The sequence below is a fragment of the Coregonus lavaretus genome (genome assembly GCF_964263955.1).
Source record: "Coregonus lavaretus genome assembly, chromosome: 25".
NCBI classification, from domain to species: domain Eukaryota; kingdom Metazoa; phylum Chordata; class Actinopteri; order Salmoniformes; family Salmonidae; genus Coregonus; species Coregonus lavaretus.
The window spans coordinates 10,402,097-10,425,027 of record NC_140012.1 but is presented as its reverse complement, the minus strand read 5'-3'; the positions used below and the strand labels follow the sequence as shown (position 1 = coordinate 10,425,027).

The 22,931-nt window shown below is 43.0% G+C and overlaps 1 protein-coding gene across 4 annotated transcripts in view; it reads right to left on the bottom strand.

Annotated features, from left to right (window-relative positions):
* Window positions 1–21,499, bottom strand: part of LOC311100634 (thyroid hormone receptor alpha-like) — a gene marked incomplete at both ends in the record, with an annotated part of 49,680 nt that extends 28,181 nt beyond the window's left edge. The window contains 3 exons of one of the 4 annotated variants that reach the window (XM_084141558.1): window positions 3,756–3,794; window positions 4,722–4,783; window positions 21,444–21,499. In XM_084141558.1, coding sequence (XP_083997684.1) covers window positions 3,756–3,794; window positions 4,722–4,783; window positions 21,444–21,499 — 157 coding nt within the window. Of the gene's footprint in view, window positions 1–3,755; window positions 3,795–4,706; window positions 4,784–14,340; window positions 14,647–21,443 lie in introns of those variants that run through there. The other 3 variants (XM_084141559.1, XM_084141561.1, XM_084141560.1) reach the window with 3 other exon arrangements.
* Between the last annotated feature and the right edge of the window lie 1,432 nt (window positions 21,500–22,931).

The window sequence follows — 22,931 nt, the reverse complement described above, 5'->3', positions numbered from 1 at the left end:
ATAATTGTTCTCCCCACTGTATAAAGTACAAACCAGGGTTGAGGTCAATACCATTTCAATTCCAGACAATTCACGAAGTACGCTGAAATTCACTGGACAGGGAGCAGGCAGGGCAAGACAGGGTAAGGCAGGGTAGGGATGCCCAGTCTCAGTCTCAGGCTGATCACAAGCCAGTCTGTGTGGTTTTTGTTAGGAACCTGAGCCCAAAATCAATAGTGCTGCTGCAGCCCAAACCCACTGCTATAGTTGCCCCTACTCCAATAGCTCAATTTAAGTACTGTCCCATCTATTCAAATCCCAAGTCGATATGCTCCAACCCAAAAGGATGTATGTAACTGACCTGTATTCTCTGACCAGGCTGTCCGTATCCATTCATTTTTGTTTAGAAAAGAAAAGTCACATTTAAATCTATTTCAATGAATACAAAATGGAAGGGGCAATGCTCTCTTCATAGAAAAAGACTAGATACAAAATCTATTTCAGGCAAAATGACATACTGTTTATTATAGGCAGCAGTTAAACCTCTACTCAGTTTTGGTAACAAACCACTTCTCCCAGATTTTGTTTTTTAAGAAACCCATTTCCATCATGGGTTAATCAGACTAACAAGACCCTCTAGAAAAATATTTAGAGTGCCATACCATGTGTCAAACAGGGAGTACAGGAGGGGGCTAAGCACACACCCCTGGGTGTGTTGCAGATGGGGGGGTTTAGTCCCAGGGTCCCGAGCTTGGCGGGCACTTTGGTGTTGAATGCTGAGCTGTAGTCGATGAACAACACCCTCACATAGGTATTGTAGTGGGTTCAGGGTGTCTGGGATGATAGAGTTGATGTGTGCCATGATCAGCCTTTCAAATATCAATATCACAGATGTGTGCTACAGGGTGGTAGACATTGTCGCAGGATGACTTGTTGTTGGGAACAGGAATGATGGTAGTCAGCATGAAACATGTGGGAATTACAGACTGGGACAAGGAGAGGTTAAAAATGTCTGTGAAGACGCCTGCCAGCTGGTCTGGCATGCTCTGAGGACACACCCTGGAATGGTGTATGGCCCAGCAGTGCTTAATGGTTGACCCATTTAAAAACCTTACGTCAGCCTCAGAGAGAGAAATCACCCAGTCCTCCGGATTAGCGGAGGCCCTCATGCAGGGCTCTGTGTTGTTTTCGTCAAAGCATGCATAAAATACATTGAGTTCATCTGGTAGAGAGGCATCGTTGGGCAGATCAGACTTCCTTTGTAGTCTGTAAAGTATTGTATCCCCTACCACATGCATCAAGCGTTGGCGCCGGTATAATAGGATTCCACCTTGTTCCAATATTGTATTTTTTCCTGTTTGATGGCTCTGTGGAGGTCGTAGCGGGACTTCTTGTACATGTTCGTGTCCTCAGCCGTAGCCTCTGGGTTGGATGCGATAGCTCTGTGAGCGGTAGCCCTGTCCTTTAGCTTACCGCGCACCTCGGAGTTAATCCAGGGCTTTTGATTGGGGAAGCAGCGAACCTTCACTGTGGGGACGATGTCTGTGATGCATTTCCTGATGAAGCTGGTGACACGTTTGGTGTTCGCCAAAAGGCATGTGAGAGACTCCCCAAACATATGGAAGAAGGTACTCTGGTCAGATGAGACTAAAATTGAGCTTTTTGGCCATCAAGGAAAACGCTATGTCTGGCGCAAACCCAACACCTCTCATCACCCCGAGAACACCATCCCCACAGTGAAGCATGGTGGTGGCAGCATCATGCTGTGGGGATGTTTTTCATCGGCAGGGACTGGGAAACTGGTCAGCATTGAAGGAATGATGGATGACGCTAAATACAGGGAAATTCTTGAGGTAAACCTGTTTCAGTCTTCCAGAGATTTGAGACTGGGACGGAGGTTCACCTTCCAGCAGGACAATGACCCTAAGCATTCTGCTAAAGCAACACTCGAGTGGTTTAAGGGGAAACATTTAAATGTCTTGGAATGGTCTAGTCAAAGCCCAGACCTCAATCCAATTGAGAATCTGTGGTATGATTTAAAGATTACTGTACCCCAGCGGAACCCATCCAACTTGAAGGAGCTGTAGCAGGTTTGCCTTGAAGAATGGGCAAAAATCCCAGTGGCTAGATGTGCCAAGTTTATAGAGACATACCCCAGGAGACTTGCAGCTGTAATTGCTGCAAAAGGTTGCTCTACAAAGTATTGACTTTGGGGGGGTGAATAGTTATGCATGCTCAAGTTTTCTGTTTTTTTGTCTTATTTCTTGTTTGTTTCACAAGAAAAAATATTTTGCATCTTCAAAGTGGTAGGCATGTTGTATAAATCAAATGATACAAACCCCCAAAAAATCCATTTTAATTCCAGGTTGTAAGGCAAAACAAATTGGAAAAATGCCAAGGGGGGTGAATACTTTCGCAAGCCACTGTATAAAGTACCAACCATGATTGGGGTCAATTCCATTTCAATTTCAGACAATTCAGGAAGTACACTGAAATTCCAATTCCAATTCTCTTCAATGTTTTTCAGTGAGGAAAAATGGGAATGGGAATTGGGTTTACTTTCTGAATTGACTGGCATTGAAATGGAATTGACCCCAACGAAGGTATAAGCAGACATACAATAGAACACAGTCAAACAAAAACTAATGATCATATCCTAAGATCTTGGCCTAAGGACCCCATCACATGAGAGTCAGGATACAAACCACTAGAGGAGACGACAGTGTGACAATGTGTGTTTGTGTTCGCCTGAGAGAGAGGAGGTTAACCTATTGTGTACTGTCTTTCTTTTCCTGGCATGTAATGAAGGAGTAAGTCCTTAAAATAAATCTCCTCATTTGAGCAATGGTACATTGGCAGAGAGAGACTCCAACAAGTACCCTTCAGTGTGAGAGACACTCCAAAGCAATCAAGTCTGCCTCACCCTCGAGTAGAAGACAAAAACACTCACCAGCCAGCCTCTCTCTCTCTATCTCCTCCCTTTCTCTCTTTCTCCTCCCTCCTTTAGGCCAGTGCTATTCTAGTCTTCCACTTCCCAAGCCACCTTAGGAAAAAGGTCAATCTGTACTTTTTCCATACAGAACATTGGGATTTAGTGGGGGAGTGCGTAGGAACAGGAAACAGCCTATAGCCCGCCATTTAATAAAATATATACTAGGGGAGGAGAGAGGAAATGGTACGCTGCATTTTACACAAACACACACACTGCCAATAGCAGATCCTTGGACGCAGATTAGGGAGCCAATAAGTAATGTCTGTGTAGGCTCCTCTCTCTGCATTGCTGCATGGTGGTGTGTGTGTGTGTGTGTGTGTGTGTGTGTGTGTGTGTGTGTGTGTGTGTGTGTGAGTGTGTGTACCACTGTATGCACACGTGTGTGTACTCTCCCTAGAGAGAGAGAGTAAAAAGGGAGTAAACGTGTGGGTGTTTTGGCATGTGCGTGTGTGTTTATGTCTGGCCCACACTGAGTACAGTCTTACTAGTGTCAGTCTGGCCCTCCCCTTATGGCATAAAAACAGAGGCGAAGGAGTGGACACTGGACAGGGAGAAGGCATGGCAAGACAGGGTAAGGCAGGGTAGGGATGCCCAGTCTCAGTCTCAGGCTGATCACAAGCCAGTCTGTGTGGGTTTTGTTAGGAACCTGAGCCCAAAATCAATAGTGCTGCTGCAGCCCAAACCCACTGCTATAGTTGCCCCTACTCCAATAGCTCAATTTAAGTACTGTCCCATCTATTCAAATCCCAAGTCGATATGCTCCGAAAGGATGTATGTAACTGACCTGTATTCTCTGACCCAGTCTGTCCGTATCCATTCATTTCTGTTTAGAAAAGAAAAGTCACATTTAAATCTATTTTCACCAAATACAAAATGGAAGGGGCAATGCTCTCTTCATAGAAAGATACTACACTTAATTTAGATACAAAATCAATTTCAGGCAAAATGACATACTGTTTATTTTAGGCAGCAGCTAAACCTCTACTCAGTTTTGGTAACAAACCACTTCTCCCAGAATATTTTTTTTAAGAAAACCATTTCCATCATGGGGTATTCAGACGAACAAGACCCTCTAGAAAAAGGTTTGCCACGCCATGTGCCAATGACATCACCTATAACACTTAGGCAATAAGGACCTGCACTATGCCCCACCACCCCTCAAAGCCCGGCTCAGACATATTGTCATAGTTTCCCAGCTGAGATGGACCGTGGTGGGTCACATGATTCAGGTCTAGCTGCCAGAGAGCATGCTAGGTTTTGGGGGGGCTACAGGCTTCCTCATTGGTCTGTCGGCCCGGGCGTGTTCAGGAGTTGATAAACACAGAGGTTTTATGGCATCTCGGCAGAGGCGACGTGTAGCATCCTGCAGATTCCTCAAAGTTGTTTTTCTTTCTCTTCACCCTCTCTCCCTCAACTCCCTGCACTTCAAGCTGTTAGTCAGTGCATTCTGCCGCACGAAGAAAGGGAGCAGAGTGACAGCCCCTCGTTGAAAGAGATCCCCCTTTTTCTCCTCTTAGGTGATAAATACAGACTCAAAATGTAAAGAAGGTGGCAGTGATTTATGAGCTGAGGCATCTGTGTCTTCCACACAAGCACACACCGGACAACCCAGGTGACAGGTTGGGAACACAATTCCGGATTTTGTTTTTTCAGAGTTGAAGAGTCTAAGGTTGGAATTCAATCAAACCCACATTGTGTAAATAGTGTTTTTGTGTGCAAATGGCTGTAAATGTACCGTAACTGTACCTACCAGACATGCTCTTCACCGAACATGAACTGTTCTTTCTTTTCCTTTTCGGGCCATCGATCCACCTGCAGAAGGAGAGAATAAAAGATAGGGAGAGAGAGAGCGACATTAGTGTATATGTATAGGAGGACACACAGGAATTCAAAACACAGGTGGTGTGAAGGACAGGTTTTCTACTGCCAGTTCTCCTACAGGAGTCTTGCAGGACTGTAGCAGTGCTCTAGCTAAGTGCCTGTGGTGAGAAAATGTACATTAGCGGGGAAGGCAAGAACAACAACAACACACACACATGCACACGTACACCGACGCGGAAACACACACACACACGTACAAAGTCGGCAACACTCACACGCACACACATACATACAAAAACACACCTACTCACACACCTATGCACGAACACACGCACGCACACAAAAACACACACACACACACACACACACAAGCTGCCGTAGCACATCTGAACATAGCTCTGTAAGAGGAGAACTGAGCAGACTGTGAGCTCCTTAGGGAGCTCTGGAAGCACACAGCCTGGGAGAGTGCACTAATAAGTCATGCTGTAGGATCTATCAGATGTCAACACTAGTAGACTTCCTAGGGTCCCACCTCTGCAGCCATCCAGACTCTCCTGAGCACTTCAGCATCTCTCACCATGAGAAGCTCTTTAAAAAATGTTTTAATAAAACATAATATAGCTTACTAAAGTAAATTTGGACACTAGTTTGTCTGGACTATCTCCCCCTCTCTCCCCCTCTCTGTTCTCAGTAAATAGTGATCCATCGTTGCCAGCGAAAAAGGGCTTAAGTGGTTGTTTCATTAACTCCCTAATTGGGCTGAAATGCCAACTGCGTCTGAACCTGTGTGTATGCCTTCTTGTTGCATTACCGACTGAGTTGTTTTCAATGACAGTAATGTCGGTGCCACAGTGAGCCTAATCGAGTCTTAGGGTGTTTTCACATATAGTCCTCTTTAAAAGGACCGAACTCAGTCCTCTTTAAAGTGAACTCTGGGGTAAAAAAAACAAAAAATAAAACGAACTCAGTTATCTTTGTATTACACTGCCCTTGCCTTTGAATGAGGACTCAACTCTTTTGCTTGTTCACTTCACCATTTTGTGGTCAGAGTCCTCTTTGCATTCACATTGCTATGTTTAGAAAGGAACCAAGATCTTTTTCCAACATTCACTCAATGCAATCTGGGTTTTTACAAAGTGCAGGACAAGCCATTTCATCAGAATGTGTTATCGGACAGCTAGATATACCTACTTACATTTTGGAAGCTAATAGATTGCATTTAGTTAAAAGAAGAGATAATAATTGTAATCAAAAGATACTATTAACATGTAAATATTATTGGTAACAAAATAAGTAACAGAAGAATAACTGCAGATTAAATAATGCTGTAATTGAAAATTGTACACCCAATGTAGGCTATTGCCCCTTTAAGAGCAACATTTATTTTGTATCCTATGTTGTGATTCTCTCCAAATATGTTGTCTTCTCACACTATTCAAACCCCACAATCGAATAAACAGTTTATGAAGCTCCCTTATATATCACATATTGCAAACAAATAATCTGAACTAAAAACTCCACACAAATGTTGGAATTTTTGGGCATACTTGATCACTATCCAAAAACAGCACACATTTTTTTTCCGTGAATCTGCACATCATCATCTTCTCTCTTTTGAGGCACAAATGTGCAGTGGTGGAAAAAGTACTCAATTGTCATACTTCAGTAAAAGTAAAGATACTTTAATAGAAAATGACTCAAGTGAAAGTCACCCCATAAAATACTACTTGAGTAAAACTCTAAAAGTATTTGGTTTGAAATCTACAATGAACAAAAATATAAACGCAACATGCAACAATTTCAACGATTTTACTGAGTTACAGTTCATATAAGGAAATCAGTCAATTGAAATAAATTCATTAGGCCCTAATCTATAGATTTCACATGACTGGGAATACAGATATGCATCTGTTGGTCACAGATACCTTAAAAAAAAAAGGAAGGGGCGTGGATCAGAAAACCTGTCAGTTTCTGGTGTGACCACCATTTGCCTCATGCAGGGCAACACATCTCCTTCACATAGAGTTGATCAGGCTGTTGATTGTGGCCTGTGGAATGTTGTCCCAAACCGGGATTCATCCGTGAAGAGCACACTTCTCCAGCGTGCCAGTGGCCATCGAAGGTGAGCATTTGCCCACTGAAGTCGTTCACGACGCCAAACTGCAGAGGGGTCAATGCCGTGGTGAGGATGACGAGCATGCAGATGAGCTTCCCTGAGACGGTTTCTGACAGTTTGTGCAGAAGTTTCAGCTCATGAAACATGGAACCAACACTTTACATATTGCGTTTATATTTTTGTTCAGTATACTTAAGTATGAAAAGAAAATGTAGTTGATAAAATATACTTAAGTATTGAAAGTAAAAGTATAAATCACATTCCTTATATTAAGCAAACCAGACGGCACAATTTTCTTTATTTTATTTTCTTTACTGATAGCCAGGGGCACACTCCAACACTCAGACATAATTTACAAACTAAGCATGTGTGTTTAGTGAATCCGCCAGATCAGAGGAGGTAGGGATGACCAGGGATGTTCTCTTGATAAGTGCGTGAATTGGACCATTTTCCTGCTAAGTATTCGAAGTGTAACAAGTACATTTGTGTGTCAGGGAAAATGTAGTAGAAATTACATTATTTTCTTTAGGAATGTAGTGGAGTAAAAGCAAACGTTTTTAAAAATATAAATAGTAAAGTAAAGTACAGATACCCAAAGCAACTACTTAAGCAGTACTTTAAAGTATTAATTACTTTACATCACTGCCAATGTGAGGATGCACAGAGTTTTTAGTCAGATTATGTGATATATAAGAGAACTTCATAAACTGTTTATTCGATTGTGGGGTTTGAATAGTGTGAGAAGACAACATATTTGGTGAGAATCACAAAATAAGGTACAAAATAAATTATAGCTCTTAAAGGGGCAGTAGCCTACATTGGGTGTACACTTTTCAATTACAGCATTATTTAATCTGCAGTTATTCTTCTGCTATTTATTTTGTTACCAATAATATTTACATGTTAATAGTATCTTTTGATTACAATTATTATCTCATCTTTTAACTAAATGCAATCTATTAGCTTCCAAAATGTAAGTAGGTATATCTAGCTGTCCGATAACACATTCTGATGAAATGGCTTGTCCTGCACTTTGTAAAAACCGAGAATGCATTGAGTGAATGTTGGAAAAAGATCTTGGTTCCTTTCTAAACATAGCAATGTGAATGCAAAGAGGACTCGGACCACAAAATGGGTGAAGTGAATTGGCAAAAGAGTTGAGTCCTCATTCAAAGGCAAGAGCAGTGTGAATACAAAGAGAGCGGAGTTATTTCGCTTTTTTTAATGCCAGAGTTCACTTTAACACGGAATTCCATCACTACTAGAATGTCCATGACGGTTATTCTGACCATTTGATATTTCAATTGTATAAATATTCCATAATAAATAATAAATTGCTAAATGAATGCATTTATTATGTTAAAATAGGTCATAAGAAACCTCAGGTTCATAAAATGAATTGTTTGATCCAGAAGCGCATAGACTGTAAATACTAAAATAAGATGATAGTGTATTTTCTGACGGTAAGATAACAGTCTCCTGCCCAGCTGGACCATCCAAACTACACCTAAACTATATTGAAACTAATTTCACACACATAATAATTATTATTATTATAGTAATAGATATGGCCTAAAGACAAGATTACATTTACAATAGTCAATGATGGGTGACAATATTATCAATTGTCGAATAGAAAATGAAGAGACTGATGACCTGCGCAGCATGCATTGACAGCTTGCATTGACTGCGTGCATTGACAGTGTGCATTGACAAAGAAGCAAGGAGCTTACCAAATAGCACTTATTCCATATCATCCTACAGAGGTCCATGCAGGCCAGACATTTTGATTGCTATACAATATCTGAAAGTGCAGATTCCAAGGTTTCTAATGAACCTGTTTTTGCCAAATAACTGTACAAATTGCGTGGATGGTCTCTGTTTTAAAATATAACTTTTTCCTAGAATAACCATGGCTCCATGCAATCCTCATGTGAGTAGGCTACTGGTGACAATCAGCAATAGCCATTTGGGATAGTCCATTATATTCTTACTGTAAAATACATGTGTTGTCCGTGGTAGGGCAGGGCCTGTGATGTCTGCTAAAGGAACAAGTTGATTGCATTGGCATGGCGCAGCCATAGCCTTGGCTACTAAGCACAGATACATACAACTCAAACATGCTATTCTGTTCTTTTAAAATAAATAGCCTTGTATCATGTTTTTTTATGACCTTCCTAAATTAAATATTAATGGATTTATTTGTGATTGTGTATATTAATACTAGAAAGGCAGAGAGCGTCATAATGACTTAAAACACATTAAAATATTTACTTACTCTGCCATTTTTAAAGTCATGTCGCCCTAGTCCTTGACTTTTCCTAAATAAGTCTATATAACATTTGAATGGTTTCCCTGGCCTGTTCCGCTCCTTCTCCGATAGTTGAATGTGCCATGCCCAGTTGATAATCACCCCGATAATTGCCTTGAAACTGAACCAAAACTATACCAAAACTAATTTCACACATGTAACAACAGGTGAAATACATGAAGTATAGAATGATGGGGGAGAAAAGGGGAGAATGGGTAAGTTGATGAGCGAGGGGAAGCGAACAATGCATAATTTTGTAATCACCAATTATGAATGAAGAACAGAATGGGCCATTCTATTGTATTCACCTATTCTAATTATAATCTCAAAACTGTGTACCCTGTATCAGTCCACCAAATCCAAGCAGACTTATTAGTCTACTCTAGGCCTAGTTGGAGTAGACTACACAGTGAGAGCGTGCATAATTTACAATGGCAAGACCAAGACGAATGCGTTGCTACAAGATCTGAATGAAAATGACTCAGATGGCGGGGAAGAAATGGATCATGAGATCTCTGATGATGATTATTCTGATTCATGGTGCTTTGAGGATGACATGCTCAGAAAGTTTTTGTCTTTTATAAAATTTGGAAAGGCACACACCTGTCTATATAAGGTCCCACAGTTGACAGTGCATGTCAGAGCAAAAACCAAGCCATTAGATCGAAGGAATTGTCCGTAGAGCTCAGAGACAGGATTGTGTCGAGACACAGATCTGGGGAAGGGTACCAAAACATTTCTGCAGCATTGAAGGTCCCCAAGAACACAGTGGCATCCATCATTCTTAAATGGAAGAAACGGACAAACTGAGCAATCGGGGGAGAAGGGCCTTGGTCAGGGAGGTGACCAAGAACCAATGGTCACTTTGACAGAGCTCCAGAGTTCCTCTGTGGAGATGGGAGAACCTTCAAAAATGACAACCATCTCTGCAGCACTCCACCAATCAGGCCTTTATGGTAGAGTGGCCAGACGGAAGCCACTCCTCAGTAAAAGGCACATGACAACCCACTTGGGGTTTGCCAAAAGGCACCTAAACGACTCACAGACCATGAGAAACAAGATTCTCTGGTCTGACGAAACCAAGATTGAACTCTTTGGCCTGAATGCCAAGCGTCACATCTGGAGGAAACCAGGCACCGCTCATCACCTGGCCAATACCATCCCTACAGTGAAGCATGGTGGTGGCAGCATCATGCTGTGGGGATGTTTTTCAGCGGCAGGTCCTGGGAGACTAGTAAGGATCGAGGGAAAGATTAACGGAGCAAAGTACAGAGAGATCCTAGATGAAAACCTGCTCCAGAGCGCTCAGGACCTCAGACTTGGGCGAAGGTTCACCTTCCAACAGGACAACGACCCTAAGCACACAGCCAAGACAACGTAGCAGTGGCTTCGGGACAAGTCTCTGAATGTCCTCGCGTGGCCCAGCCAGAGCCCGGACTTTAACCCAATCGAACATCTCTGGAGAGACCTGAAATAGCTGTGCATCGACGCTACCCATCCAACCTGACCGAGCTTGAGAGGATCTGCAGAGAAGAATGGGAGAAACTCCCCAAATACAGGTGTGCGAAGCCCAAGAAGACATGAGGGTGTAATCCCTGCCAAAGATGCTTCAACAAAGTACATTTACATTTACGTCATTTAGCAGACGCTCTTATCCAGAGCGACTTACAAATAGGTGCATTCACCTTATAGCCAGTGGGATAACCACTTTACAATGTTTTTTTTTTTTTTTTATGTTGTTTTTTTTGGGGGAGGGGGGGGGGGGGGGTTGGAGTAAAGGGGGGAGGGGGGGGGGGGGGGGGTAGAAGGATTACTTTATCCTATCCCAGGTATTCCTTAAAGAGGTGGGGTTTCAAATGTCTCCGGAAGGTGGTGAGTGACTCCGCTGTCCTGGCGTCGTGAGGGAGCTTGTTCCACCATTGGGGTGCCAGAGCAGCGAACAGTTTTGACTGGGCTGAGCGGGAACTATGCTTCCGCAGAGGTAGGGGAGCCAGCAGGCCAGAGGTGGATGAACGCAGTGCCCTCGTTTGGGTGTAGGGACTGATCAGAGCCTGAAGGTACGGAGGTGCCGTTCCCCTCAGAGCTCCATAGGCAAGCACCATGGTCTTGTAGCAGATGCGAGCTTCAACTGGAAGCCAGTGGAGTGTGCGGAGGAGCGGGGTGACGTGAGAGAACTTGGGAAGGTTGAACACCAGACGGGCTGCGGCATTCTGGATGAGTTGTAGGGGTTTAATGGCACAGGCAGGGAGCCCAGCCAACAGCGAGTTGCAGTAATCCAGACGGGAGATGACAAGTGCCTGGATTAGGACCTGTGCCGCTTCCTGTGTAAGGCAGGGTCGTACTCTCCGAATGTTGTAGAGCATGAACCTACAGGATCGGGTCACCGCCTTGATGTTAGCGGAGAACGACAGGGTGTTGTCCAGGGTCACGCCAAGGCTCTTTGCACTCTGGGAGGAGGACACAACGGAGTTGTCAACCGTGATGGCGAGATCATGGAACGGGCAGTCCTTCCCCGGGAGGAAGAGCAGCTCCGTCTTGCCGAGGTTCAGCTTGAGGTGGTGAAGTACTGAGTAAAGTGTCTGAATACTTATGTAAATGTTATATTTCAGTTCCTTATTTTTTATGCATTTGCTAAAATTCCTAAAAACCTGTTCTTGCTTTATCATTATGGGGTATTGTGTGTAGATTTATGAGGGGGGGGGGGACTATTTAATCCTGTAACGTAACAAAATGTGGAAAAAATCAACGGGTCTGAATACTTTCCGAATGCACTGTAAACCCTGGATTGCTGATGCTATGTATTGGCCATTGAGAGGCTTTGAAGCCACCGGTCAGACATATTGGCACTCCCCAGTAGGAGCAGTCCTCCATAGGATAGAATGGAATTCTACAGTATTTCAATAAAAGGTTTCAAGGACAAAATTACATGTATTTAATTATTTTGTTTTTGTAGTGGGGACAGTATCATTAGTGATCTGGTAATGGCTCACATCAATACCATCATCCCAGAAAACCTAGACCCACTCCAATTCGCATACCTTTCCAACAGATCCACAGATGACGCAATCTCTATTGGACTCCATACTGCCCTTTCACACCTGGACAAAAGGAACACCTACATGAGAATGCTGTTCATTGACTACAGCTCAGCATTCAACACCATAGTGCCCTCCAAGCACATCACTAAGCTAAAGACCCTGGGACTAAACACCTACGTCTGCAACTGAATCCTGTACTTCCTGACGGGCCGCCCCCAGGTGGTGAGGGTAGGCAACAACACATCCGCCACGCTGACCCTCAACACGGGGGCCCCTCAGGGGTGCGTGCTTAGTCCCCTCCTGTACTTCCTGTTCACCCACGACTGCGTGGCCATGCACGATTCCAACACCATCGTTAAGTTTGCCGACGACACAACGGTGGTAGGCCTGATCACCGACAACGATGAGACAGCCTATAAGGAGGAAGTCAGAGACTTGGCAGTGTGGTGCCAGGACAACAACCTCTCCGTCAACGTGATTAAGACAAAGGAGCTGATCATGGACTACAGGAAAAGCAGGGTTGAGCACGCCCCCATTCACATCATCAGGACCTTAGTGGAGCAGGTCGAGAGCTTCAAGTTCCTTGGAGTCCACATCACCAACAAACTATCATGGTCCAAACACACCAAGACAGTCTTGAAGAGGGCACGACAATGCCTATTCCCCCTCAGGAGACTGAAAAGATTTGACATGGGTCCTCAGATCCTCAAAAAGTTATACAGCTGCACCATCGAGAGCATTCTGACTGGCTGCATCACCGCCTGGTATGGCAACTGCTCGGCATCCGACCACAAGGCGCTACAGAGGGTAGTGCGTATGACCTAGTACATCACAAGGACCTCTATACCAGGCGGTGTCAGAGGAAGGCCCTAAAAATGGTCAAAGACTCCAGCCACCCTAGTCATTAACTGTTCGCTCTGCTACCGCACGGCAAGTGGTACCGGAGCGCCAAATCTAGGTCCAAAAGCCTCCTTAACAGCTTCTACCCCCAAGCCATAAGACTGCTGAACAGTTACTGAAATGGCTATTTGCCTTGACCCCCCCCCCCCCCCCCCCCTTTTTTTACGCTGCTATTACTCACTGTTTATTATCTATGCATAGTCACTTTACCCCTACCAACATGTACATATTACCTCAATTACCTCATTATTGTTATTTTATTGTGTTACTGTTTTTCCTTTAGTTTATTTAGCAAATTTGTCTTACTTTTTTAAAACTGCATTGTTTTTATATAGTTTTTCGTTTGTATATTTAGCTGACATAATACAATATCAAAGTGTCTGTAATAGAATAAACATGTCAGAAATGTATGTAGACATTAATAAATGCATTTCTATAGCTTCCAAAATATGTTTTACAATGGTGAGGGAGTGCCAAGATAGAGGCGCGGTGGCTTCAACACAGCACTCCCTGTCAGTCTTCTACTGTATATATAAATCATTGGTATAAACCCACTCCCTAAGGTTCCTTATCAAGGTTCCTTATCAAGTGTCATCGAGTGCCACTATGGGAGGAACCGATAGAACATGTCCAGCTGTGACAACAGTGTAGCAAGTGTAGTGTTGTCATTGGGTGACAGCCAAAGTTAAATGTCACTCCCAGCTTTGGCTTCCTCATCAAAAGCCATCAGATATACCGTTGCCCGGGGTGAAAGCCATCAATTTGTCAACCCACTGATAGTACAGCCTCCCACCCTGTGGCCTTCTGATGCTGCCTGTGTCGCACAAACACACAAGCATGCCCAGTACACACACACGTTTAAGCACACACACAGGGAACAACACCACTTAGTATCCTGATACATACACACACATAGAGACAGAGAGAGTTCCGTCCCTGTTTTCCCAACCAGGGTCTTCACATCTGCTACACACACACACACGCACGCACGCTCCTACACAAGCCCCCATTGCCCAGCAAATCTTTACTCAAGAAGTAAACCAAGCAACATTACCTATTTCTAGCTGTACCATCCTTCCTGTGCCCAAAACTACAACACAGCAGATCCCCAACAACACCAACACTGAGACAATTAATCTGCTAAACAAAAGGTGACAGTCCAAAAAAGAAGACAATTTCTGACCTTATAACGCAGTGCGAGTGTAGAATATGCATGGCGAGAAGAGTTGCTGGCCTCAAACAGCGCTGGCAAATAGGAGACACATCTACACTGCTGCCAACCTCGCTATGTTTAGCTCTGAAAAGACTTTGGCTCTCTAGTACACACACCCACTCTCCCTCTCTTTTTCACTCTCTCTCTCTCTCTCTCTCTCTCTCTCTCTCTCTGTATGAATCCCTGCAGACTCTCTCTCTCTCTGGCTGATCTGTTTCTCTGACTCCCTTGTACATTTCTCTAAGAATCCCAACTCTGTGCTTTTCACCCTCACTTTGTCTCACTCTCTCTCGTTTCTGTGGCTCTCACTCTCCTGTTAGACCCGCCCATGCTCTCTGATTGGATGTGGGCCAGCCTCTCCACCTGAGGGTTTGACAGTGGGTTTGGGGATGATTGACGGTGGGTTGATATGGCAACTAACAGGTAGCTGTCAGCTCTGACCCCAAGGCAGGCTCGATGAGTCTATTCTTGTACCTCAGCGACAGAGCCAACAGCTCAATAACCTGAAATGAGGGCTATTTCGAAACGTAGCTAATTGCCAACAACCCAGTTTTGTGCTTCAAAACAATGACGAGGCAAGACAGAGATCGGCAATACTCGAGTGAAGAAATATCTGAGAAATAAAATCAAACTTACAAGTACATTGATTGATCCCTTTAAACTGGCACAGATGTGATTTTGTAAACCTATCGTGTGACTCAAGTCTTCGTGGACTGAAATACTAATACTAAAGTAAACACGTTGTGTACCTTTAATAGAACCCTGACATTAATCTATGTATACTAACCAGGCTATATAGGGCCAGTAGTACACAGTAGCCTATTGTTCCCAGTGCAATGTGCATACTATCCAACTGAGGTGTCCCCTCCCATACATTCACATTCTAATGGTCACTTTGTTCTTTAGCCATCCCACCATTGTCTAAATTACAGGGTACGGTGGGAGGGAGCATACCACTTGTACTAGAGCTAGCCAACTCCCTCTATCAAAACACAGCGGAACACCAGATCACTAAAGATAGACTTCCAAACCTCTAAACAAACACAGGCTTTATGTTAACCATGTTTAGCGGGAGATTTCTTCATATCTTGGTAATGTAAAGCTCTATAGGGAAATACAATTGCTGGCTGGTGAATAAATTACAGATGTAGGCTAACCTCTAAGTCGTAAACATAACGCCTAGTATGCTTTAATTTGGGTGTAGCGATATTGTAGCAATTAATCAATGTCAATAGCAGCCAGAGCTTGTAACTTAGAAAAAAAACAGATTTGCATATCATATGATTTCAGGCATGAAAGGTCTTGTTTGCTCGAGAGGTTATTTACAAATAATGCTAGTCAAATTAGAGACAGAACAGGAGTATCTTTTTATTTGCCTTTTTACCCAAGATTCACCACTGCGCTGGTGTTTTTATTTGGATTTGTCTTATTTTAGCTGGACACGAAATATGTATTGGCAGACCATGAAGCTGTGACATGACACACACACACACACACGTGGGCCTAACATGTATGACTGACCCCTGGTCACACGACACCAGGGCTTTCCAAGAGTTTCCGAGAAGGCCAAACACACACGCACATCTCTCTCTCTCTCTCTCTCTCTCTCTCTCTCTCTCTCTCTCTCTCTCTCTCTCTCTCTCTCTCTCTCTCTCTCTCTCTCTCTCTCTCTCTCTCTCTCTCTCTCTCTCTCTCTCTCTCTCTCTCTCTCTCTCTCTCTCTCTCTCTCTCTCTCTCTCTCTCTCTCTCTCTCTCTCTCTCTCTCTCTCTCTCTAGGACTAGCCTCTTGTGGTGATGTGTGTGGATTGGTTTGAAGAGGTCAATACTTGTCATTACTGACTTGAGAGAGCGAGAGACAGAAAAAGAAACATAGAGAGAGACAGCAAGCAATTATTACGATTCTGGTCCATGCCAAAAGGAAATCGAAACATTGTTTGTCTCACATGTCCAATGAATGCGTAACAAGATAACAATTGGGTACTACAGGCATTGTTGCTTTTCATATTGTTCATTATCAACCTGGGCATCCACTGCTATTCATTTCCTACCGATCCTTGACTTAGGCGATGTCATTTACAAAATAGCCTCCAACACTCTACTCAGCAAATTGGATGTAGTCTATCACAGTGCCATCCATCCGTTTTGTCACCAAAGCCCCATATACTACCCACCACTGTGACCTGTACGCTCTTGTTGGCTGGTCCTCACTACATATTCGTCACCAAACCCACTGGCTCCAGGCCATCTATAAATCACTGCTAGGCAAATCTCCGCCTTATCTTAGCTCATTGGTCACCATAGCAACACCTCCTTTGGCCGCCATTCCTTCCAGTTCTCTGCTGCCAATGACTGGAACGAAATTCAAAAATCTCTGAAGCTGGAGACTCTTATCTCCCTCACTAACTTTAAGCGTCAGTTGTCAGAGCACCTTACCGATCACTGCACCTGTACACAGCCCTTCTGAAATTAGCCCACTCAACTACCTCATCCCCATATTGTTATTTATTTTGCTCATTTGCACCCCAGTATCTCTATTGTCACATCATCTCTTGCACATCTATCATTCCAGTGTTAATACTAATTGTAATTATTTTGCACTATGGCCTATTTATTGCCTTACCCCCATAACTTGCTACATTTGCACACACTGTATATATATTTTCTGTTTTATTTTTTACTTTATGTTTTGTTTTACCCCATATGTAACCCTGTGCTGTTGTTTTTATCGCACTGCTTTGCTTTATCTTGGCCAGGTCGCAGTTGTAAATGAGAACTTGTTCTCAACTGGCTTATCTGGTTAAATAAAGGTGAAATAAAAAAATAAAATAAAAAATTCCATATGACACAAGGAAGTCGTAAAAGCAATATTGAGAGGACAAAGCTCCTATAGCAAAGCCATGGCAGGAAATCCTGATGTCATCAGGGCAAGGAAAAGACAATTAGGCCAAAATCTTGTTTATATCTCCAGTGACTTCAATTGCATGACAAAAATTGCATTGTTTGGTATGGCAATTGAATTAAACAGAGCCACAGAGGTTGGAGAAGTTCAAGAAGGTAAAATGCAATGTGCTAGACGGCTGCTATCTATTTATAAAAAGGCTTGTTTGAATGGATCTCTCATTAGATAGTGAAGTCGGTCGGTTTCACACTGCCAAATGTGTCGAAATTCAAATGTTGTTGTCTTATCTGAATGGAGTGGATGAGCATGTGTGTGTGTGTGTGCGTGTGTGTGCGCGTGTGTGTGTGTGTATGTGTGTGTGTGTGTATGTGTGTGTGTGTGTGTGTGTGCGCGTGCGTGTGTGCGTGTGTGTGCGCGTTTGATTCCAGCTGTAGAATGATAATTCAGCCCATCTCCGTTTCTCAATGTGCTCTCTACACCGCTTCAATTTCCGCCATCTTATCAGCTATTAAAATTTGATAAGGAAAATCCAATTTCATTGACTTCATTGTAACATCATTGACAACAGTGTTAAGGAGCTTATAATTGCATAAAATGAGATAGGACAGTGCCTTTTTGGCAAGGCTGAAAACAAAAACCAATAAGGAAACAAAAAAGCTCATGCTAAGCCATTTGCGACCATCAGCACCCACAGAACCACAATACATGATATTACAGTATGCCATTGTTATTATTCATGCCTCTATCAAGTGCAATAGTACAAGATCTACTCTCACCTTAGCAATGCAGTTAAAGGGATAGATCAGCAAAATTGCGTATTTAAATATGTGTTGCCTTACCTGAAAAGCAGGAGTGACTGCAATCCACAGTGGCTAGTTTAACAAAAACCAAAGTGTGGATTGCAGTCACTCCTTGTTCATAGACTGCATTCAAGGTAAGGAAACAAATGTTGCACACTCATAAGCTCTACCACTTACCTTTATTAATAAACAAACAATGTTTCGATCCTGCAAGGATGACCTGACGAAGATCCTTGCAGGATCGAAACGTTGTTTGTTTTATTAATAAAGGTACGTGGTGGAGCTTATGAGTGTGCAGGCCCTGCGTTTGATCACACTTGACTGTGAAAACAAATGTCTAAATCTGTAATTTTGTTGAACTATCCCTTTAACCCCAATATCGATTCGAAGATATGCAAGGACAACACAGTGAAGGAGAGCTTTAATGAAATCCACTACAGTAGCAAACAGTTCAATCAACTTCAGTGTGATTAGCAAGCTCTTTAATTCCTCCTCGTCTTTAATACAGTGACAGCAGGCTCAATTTAGCCCTGAACGTCCACTACACACACACACCCAAACACTTATGCACTCATACTTACACACACACACACACACACACATACACACACACACACACACACACACACACACACACACACACACACACACACACACCAGCCCAGTTGTTAATCTACCGACAGGTGTCCATCGCGGTTCAGTAATCTAGTCCGGCTTTCCTTTCATTTGGTGCCCTGGTAATTTGCCACAGGGATCAGCACTGGGGAATTTGACATAGCATTCCAGGAAGCCAGACACCCTCTCCATGGTCCCATGTGTCACAACCATGACACACACCACACACAAGCACATAGGAACAACATACACACACATACATGCACACACACCCAGGTACACGTGCAAGCACACCCACATGACTTTTTTTTATAGCATACTATGGTATAAATACTATAGTATTCACTGTAGTGTTTTTGCTGACTTTACTGTACTATTCACTGACTAAAGACTCCAGTCACCCAAGTCATAGACTGTTCTCTCTGCTACCGCACGGCAAGCGGTACCGGAGCGCCAAGTCTAGGTCCAAAAGGCTCCTTAACAGCTTCTTCCCCCCCAGCCATTAGACTGCTGAACAATTAATCAAATGGCCACCCGGACTATTTACATTGACACCCCCTTTGTTTTTACACTGCCGCTACTCACTGTTTATTATCTATGCATAGTCACTTTACCCCTACCTACATGTACAAATTACCTAGACTAACCTGTACCCCCGCACATTGACTTGGTCCCGGGACCCTTTGTATATAGCCTCGTTATTGTTATTTTATTGTGTTACTTTTTTAAACTTTAGTTTATTTAGTAAATATTTTCTCAACTCTATTTTCTTAAAACTGCATTGTTGGTTAAGGGCTTGTAAGTAAGCATTTCACGGTAAGGTGTACACCTGTTGTATTCGGCGCATGTGACAAATACAATTTGATTTGATTTGATGCAGTAGTATTTACAGTTAACTATAGTATAAATACTGTAGTAAAAAACGGTAGTATATACTATAGTAATTCATGTCGTGTTTTTGCGGACTGTAGTATACTGTAGCATTTACTGTAGTGTTTTTGCGGACATTACTGTGGTATTTATTATAGTGTTTTTGTTTTATTATCTTTGACATAGAAGTGGGCAGGTTAGCGTTTTTCATCATGAATATTGTTCTGGAGGCAGCTCTGCAGAGTGGTTACTAGATGGCACAGCCACAGTCATAAAATCCGATTTTAAACCTAACCCTAACCTTAAATTAAGACCAAAAAGCACATTTATGTTGTCATGAATTTTCACAATATAGCCAATTTTGACTTTGCAGCTGGCCTATCTAAGGGGAAATCGCTCAATTATGCCTCTAGGACAAGACTCGTGACAATAAACGTCAACATGCTATAAGCAGAGGCTTTCTCCTTGAGGAAACATACTGGAAAAATACTAAAAGTTGTTCCATAACCCACAGGTAGGTAGGACTGGGGTCTGAACAGATAGTTCAGAGCTTCTGTTCTTTTCTTTAACCTGTAATGAACACAATATATGGTCTATACTTGGAATGTAGATTTCTCACTTATGGGTGGCAGAAATTGGGAGATGGGGGAGGGGAATGGGCAGGGTATAGGCAAAGCAAATACTGTAGTATTTACTATAGTTAAAAAATGGTAGTGTTTTTGCGGACCATAGTGTTTGTGCGGACATTACTGTAGTATTTACTACAGTGTTTTTTTGAGGATAATATAACAGAATTCTATAGTAAGTACTACACATGATCGAGGGAAACTACAGTGTGTAGTATTGTATTCTACAGAATTCTATAGTAAATACTGTAATATTCTATAGTAAAGTGTGGTCCTCTGTAGCTCAGCTGGTAGAGCACGGCGCTTGTAACGCCAAGGTAGTGGGTTCGATCCCCGGGACCACCCATACACAAAAATGTATGCACGCATGACTATAAGTCGCTTTGGATAAAAGCGTCTGGTAAATGGCATATTATTATTATAGTATTTTTTCATGTGGGCAAGCAAATACACACCCACACAAACTCACGCACGAACACCCACACATACACACACACCCACACTTTGATGAACATAGTTTATACAACCACATAAATAATGTAGACACACATAAACACAACAGTAACAGAACAAAAACACCACTACTATCAACCATATGAAACTATAGGCTACGCTACCAGAATGTGATATCAATCTAACCTAGCCAGGTGGAGCTTTGTTCCCAATCGCTCCGAGGCATATCAGATTGACTGATAGTTGTGCTCTTTGAGCAAGAGCCGGTTGCTCTTTGATAAAAATCTCCGATCCACTCTGCCACACCCTGACTGGTTGAGACAGAGGAGCTTCCATTTCACTGACGTTGTGTTTTAATTAATTATAAAAAGGGAAACAGCCTGTGCAGTACAGTTTGTAAGTTGCAGTTACACACAAACCAAGTGTTCAGGGTTGGGAAGCCTGGAGGCCTAGTTTACAGGTTTCTTAGAAAACAAGATCACTTTTTGGAGCTGTTTCAACTTGCAGACAGTAAAGAAAGAGGAGAGAAAGGCAGAGACAGAGAGAGATGGAAACGGAGAGAAGAAATAGAGGGAGCCGGGAGAGAGGGAAGAGATGGATGAGATAAAATAAATACTAGCATAGTCGAGAAGCACAGCGAGAGAGAGACCGGAGAGCAGACTTTCGAAACAAAAAGGTAAAACACACAGTAATTCTACACTCAGAAGACCTCTAAAACTATAAGACCATGTGATACCTATTCACGCGTGGTGTTAGCGGCAGGGTCATAGCCTGTAGGGTTGAGACCAGGAAGTAGGGGGCGGGACTCACAGTTTGTCTTCTCCCTCTGATAGGTTAGGGTCCTGCTCCTTGGGCATGTGTTCCATTCACCTTAATTCCATCCAGCAGCAAATCATGCGAGACTGAGGCGGGCCCCACCCTCAGATGCTTGCTGGTCATTCGCAGATAGGGGGGTCAGTCAGTGCGACATCACAGGGTCCCGGTCCGGATGGGCTCTGGCCTCTGGAGCGACCCCCCTGTGCTGGCCCTGGGACTGACGAATGGACTGGACCGGACAAGATCTGTCAATGAGAGGATAGGATCCATTTAGCTAGGCACAGTTGACCGATGTGGAGACTTGGTGGTCCTAGATGAGCCCCTCACTTATTCAATCTTTCTGACCTCTCCTCCCTCAGTTCTATTCTTCCTCCCTTAATCCCTCGTTCAATACCTTTCTAATCCCAAACAGAAGGATGGAGGGATTGCGAGCATCAGATTGTTGTTAGTAAATCTGTGGTATAATAGTGGTAACACGTAATTCCCACATAACAGTGTGAGTTGAAATGCTGTGATTTTAATGGACCACAGGATTACAATTTACTACATTGCTTCATGAAAATCACCAAGCTTGTTGTGTTCTATTTCATAGCACATTGATTGATTTAAAGCCAGAACGAGTTGGTTTTTGATAAGAAAGAGAACCCTATTATGTCTTTAATGTATTCCGTTTTCCTCCAAGAGTGGTTGAATATTTTCCATCTATATTTCACTTGAAAATTAATTAGTTGGGTGTATGGATCTTCTCTTATTGTAAATGTACAAAACAATCATGACATTTATTTTAAGGTCATGTTAGCATGACTATTTACTATGAATACAAGCGTTTAACTATGGCATTACCAGCCGCACGGCATCATGGGAGAAAACAAGGTGGTCTCCTAGAGTGATGTCATGACCCTGATAGATAATGCTAGTAGCTAACCATATGCCCGTGTGGACATAATGGCACATTGACCTCATGTTGGATATTTAATATTCTACAGGGAGTTCAAGGGTGTATCAAGGCACTCCAGTACACCATAATCTGATGCAGTGGTGGGGTAATATTATGGTGAACTGATATATCTTTTTTTATTAATAAGTGCTCAGCTGGCCTATAACCCCACCTCACATAGCATGTGCTGGTTCGGAACTGGTAACACGAGACAGACACAGAATCCAGCACAGCACATAAGCACTGCATTGTCATATAGCCTTCCGCGACCCTACATCACAAATGTGAGGACAAATTGTGGCCCAATTTTCTTTTTTTACAGTAATGACACACTATCACCAGAAGGCCTATCACATGAAAACGAATAGAGTGGCCTTCAGCCACACATAAACAAACCTCCCTCTCTCTCATCAGATCCATTGACATAGCTATCTTTCGTGCTGCTGCCTGTAGCTGTTGGAACAATTTGTCCTCAGCAATAAAACAGAGAGAGGATAAAGGGACTCATTGAGTTACAGTCAAAGGGAGAAAAATAATGCAACCAG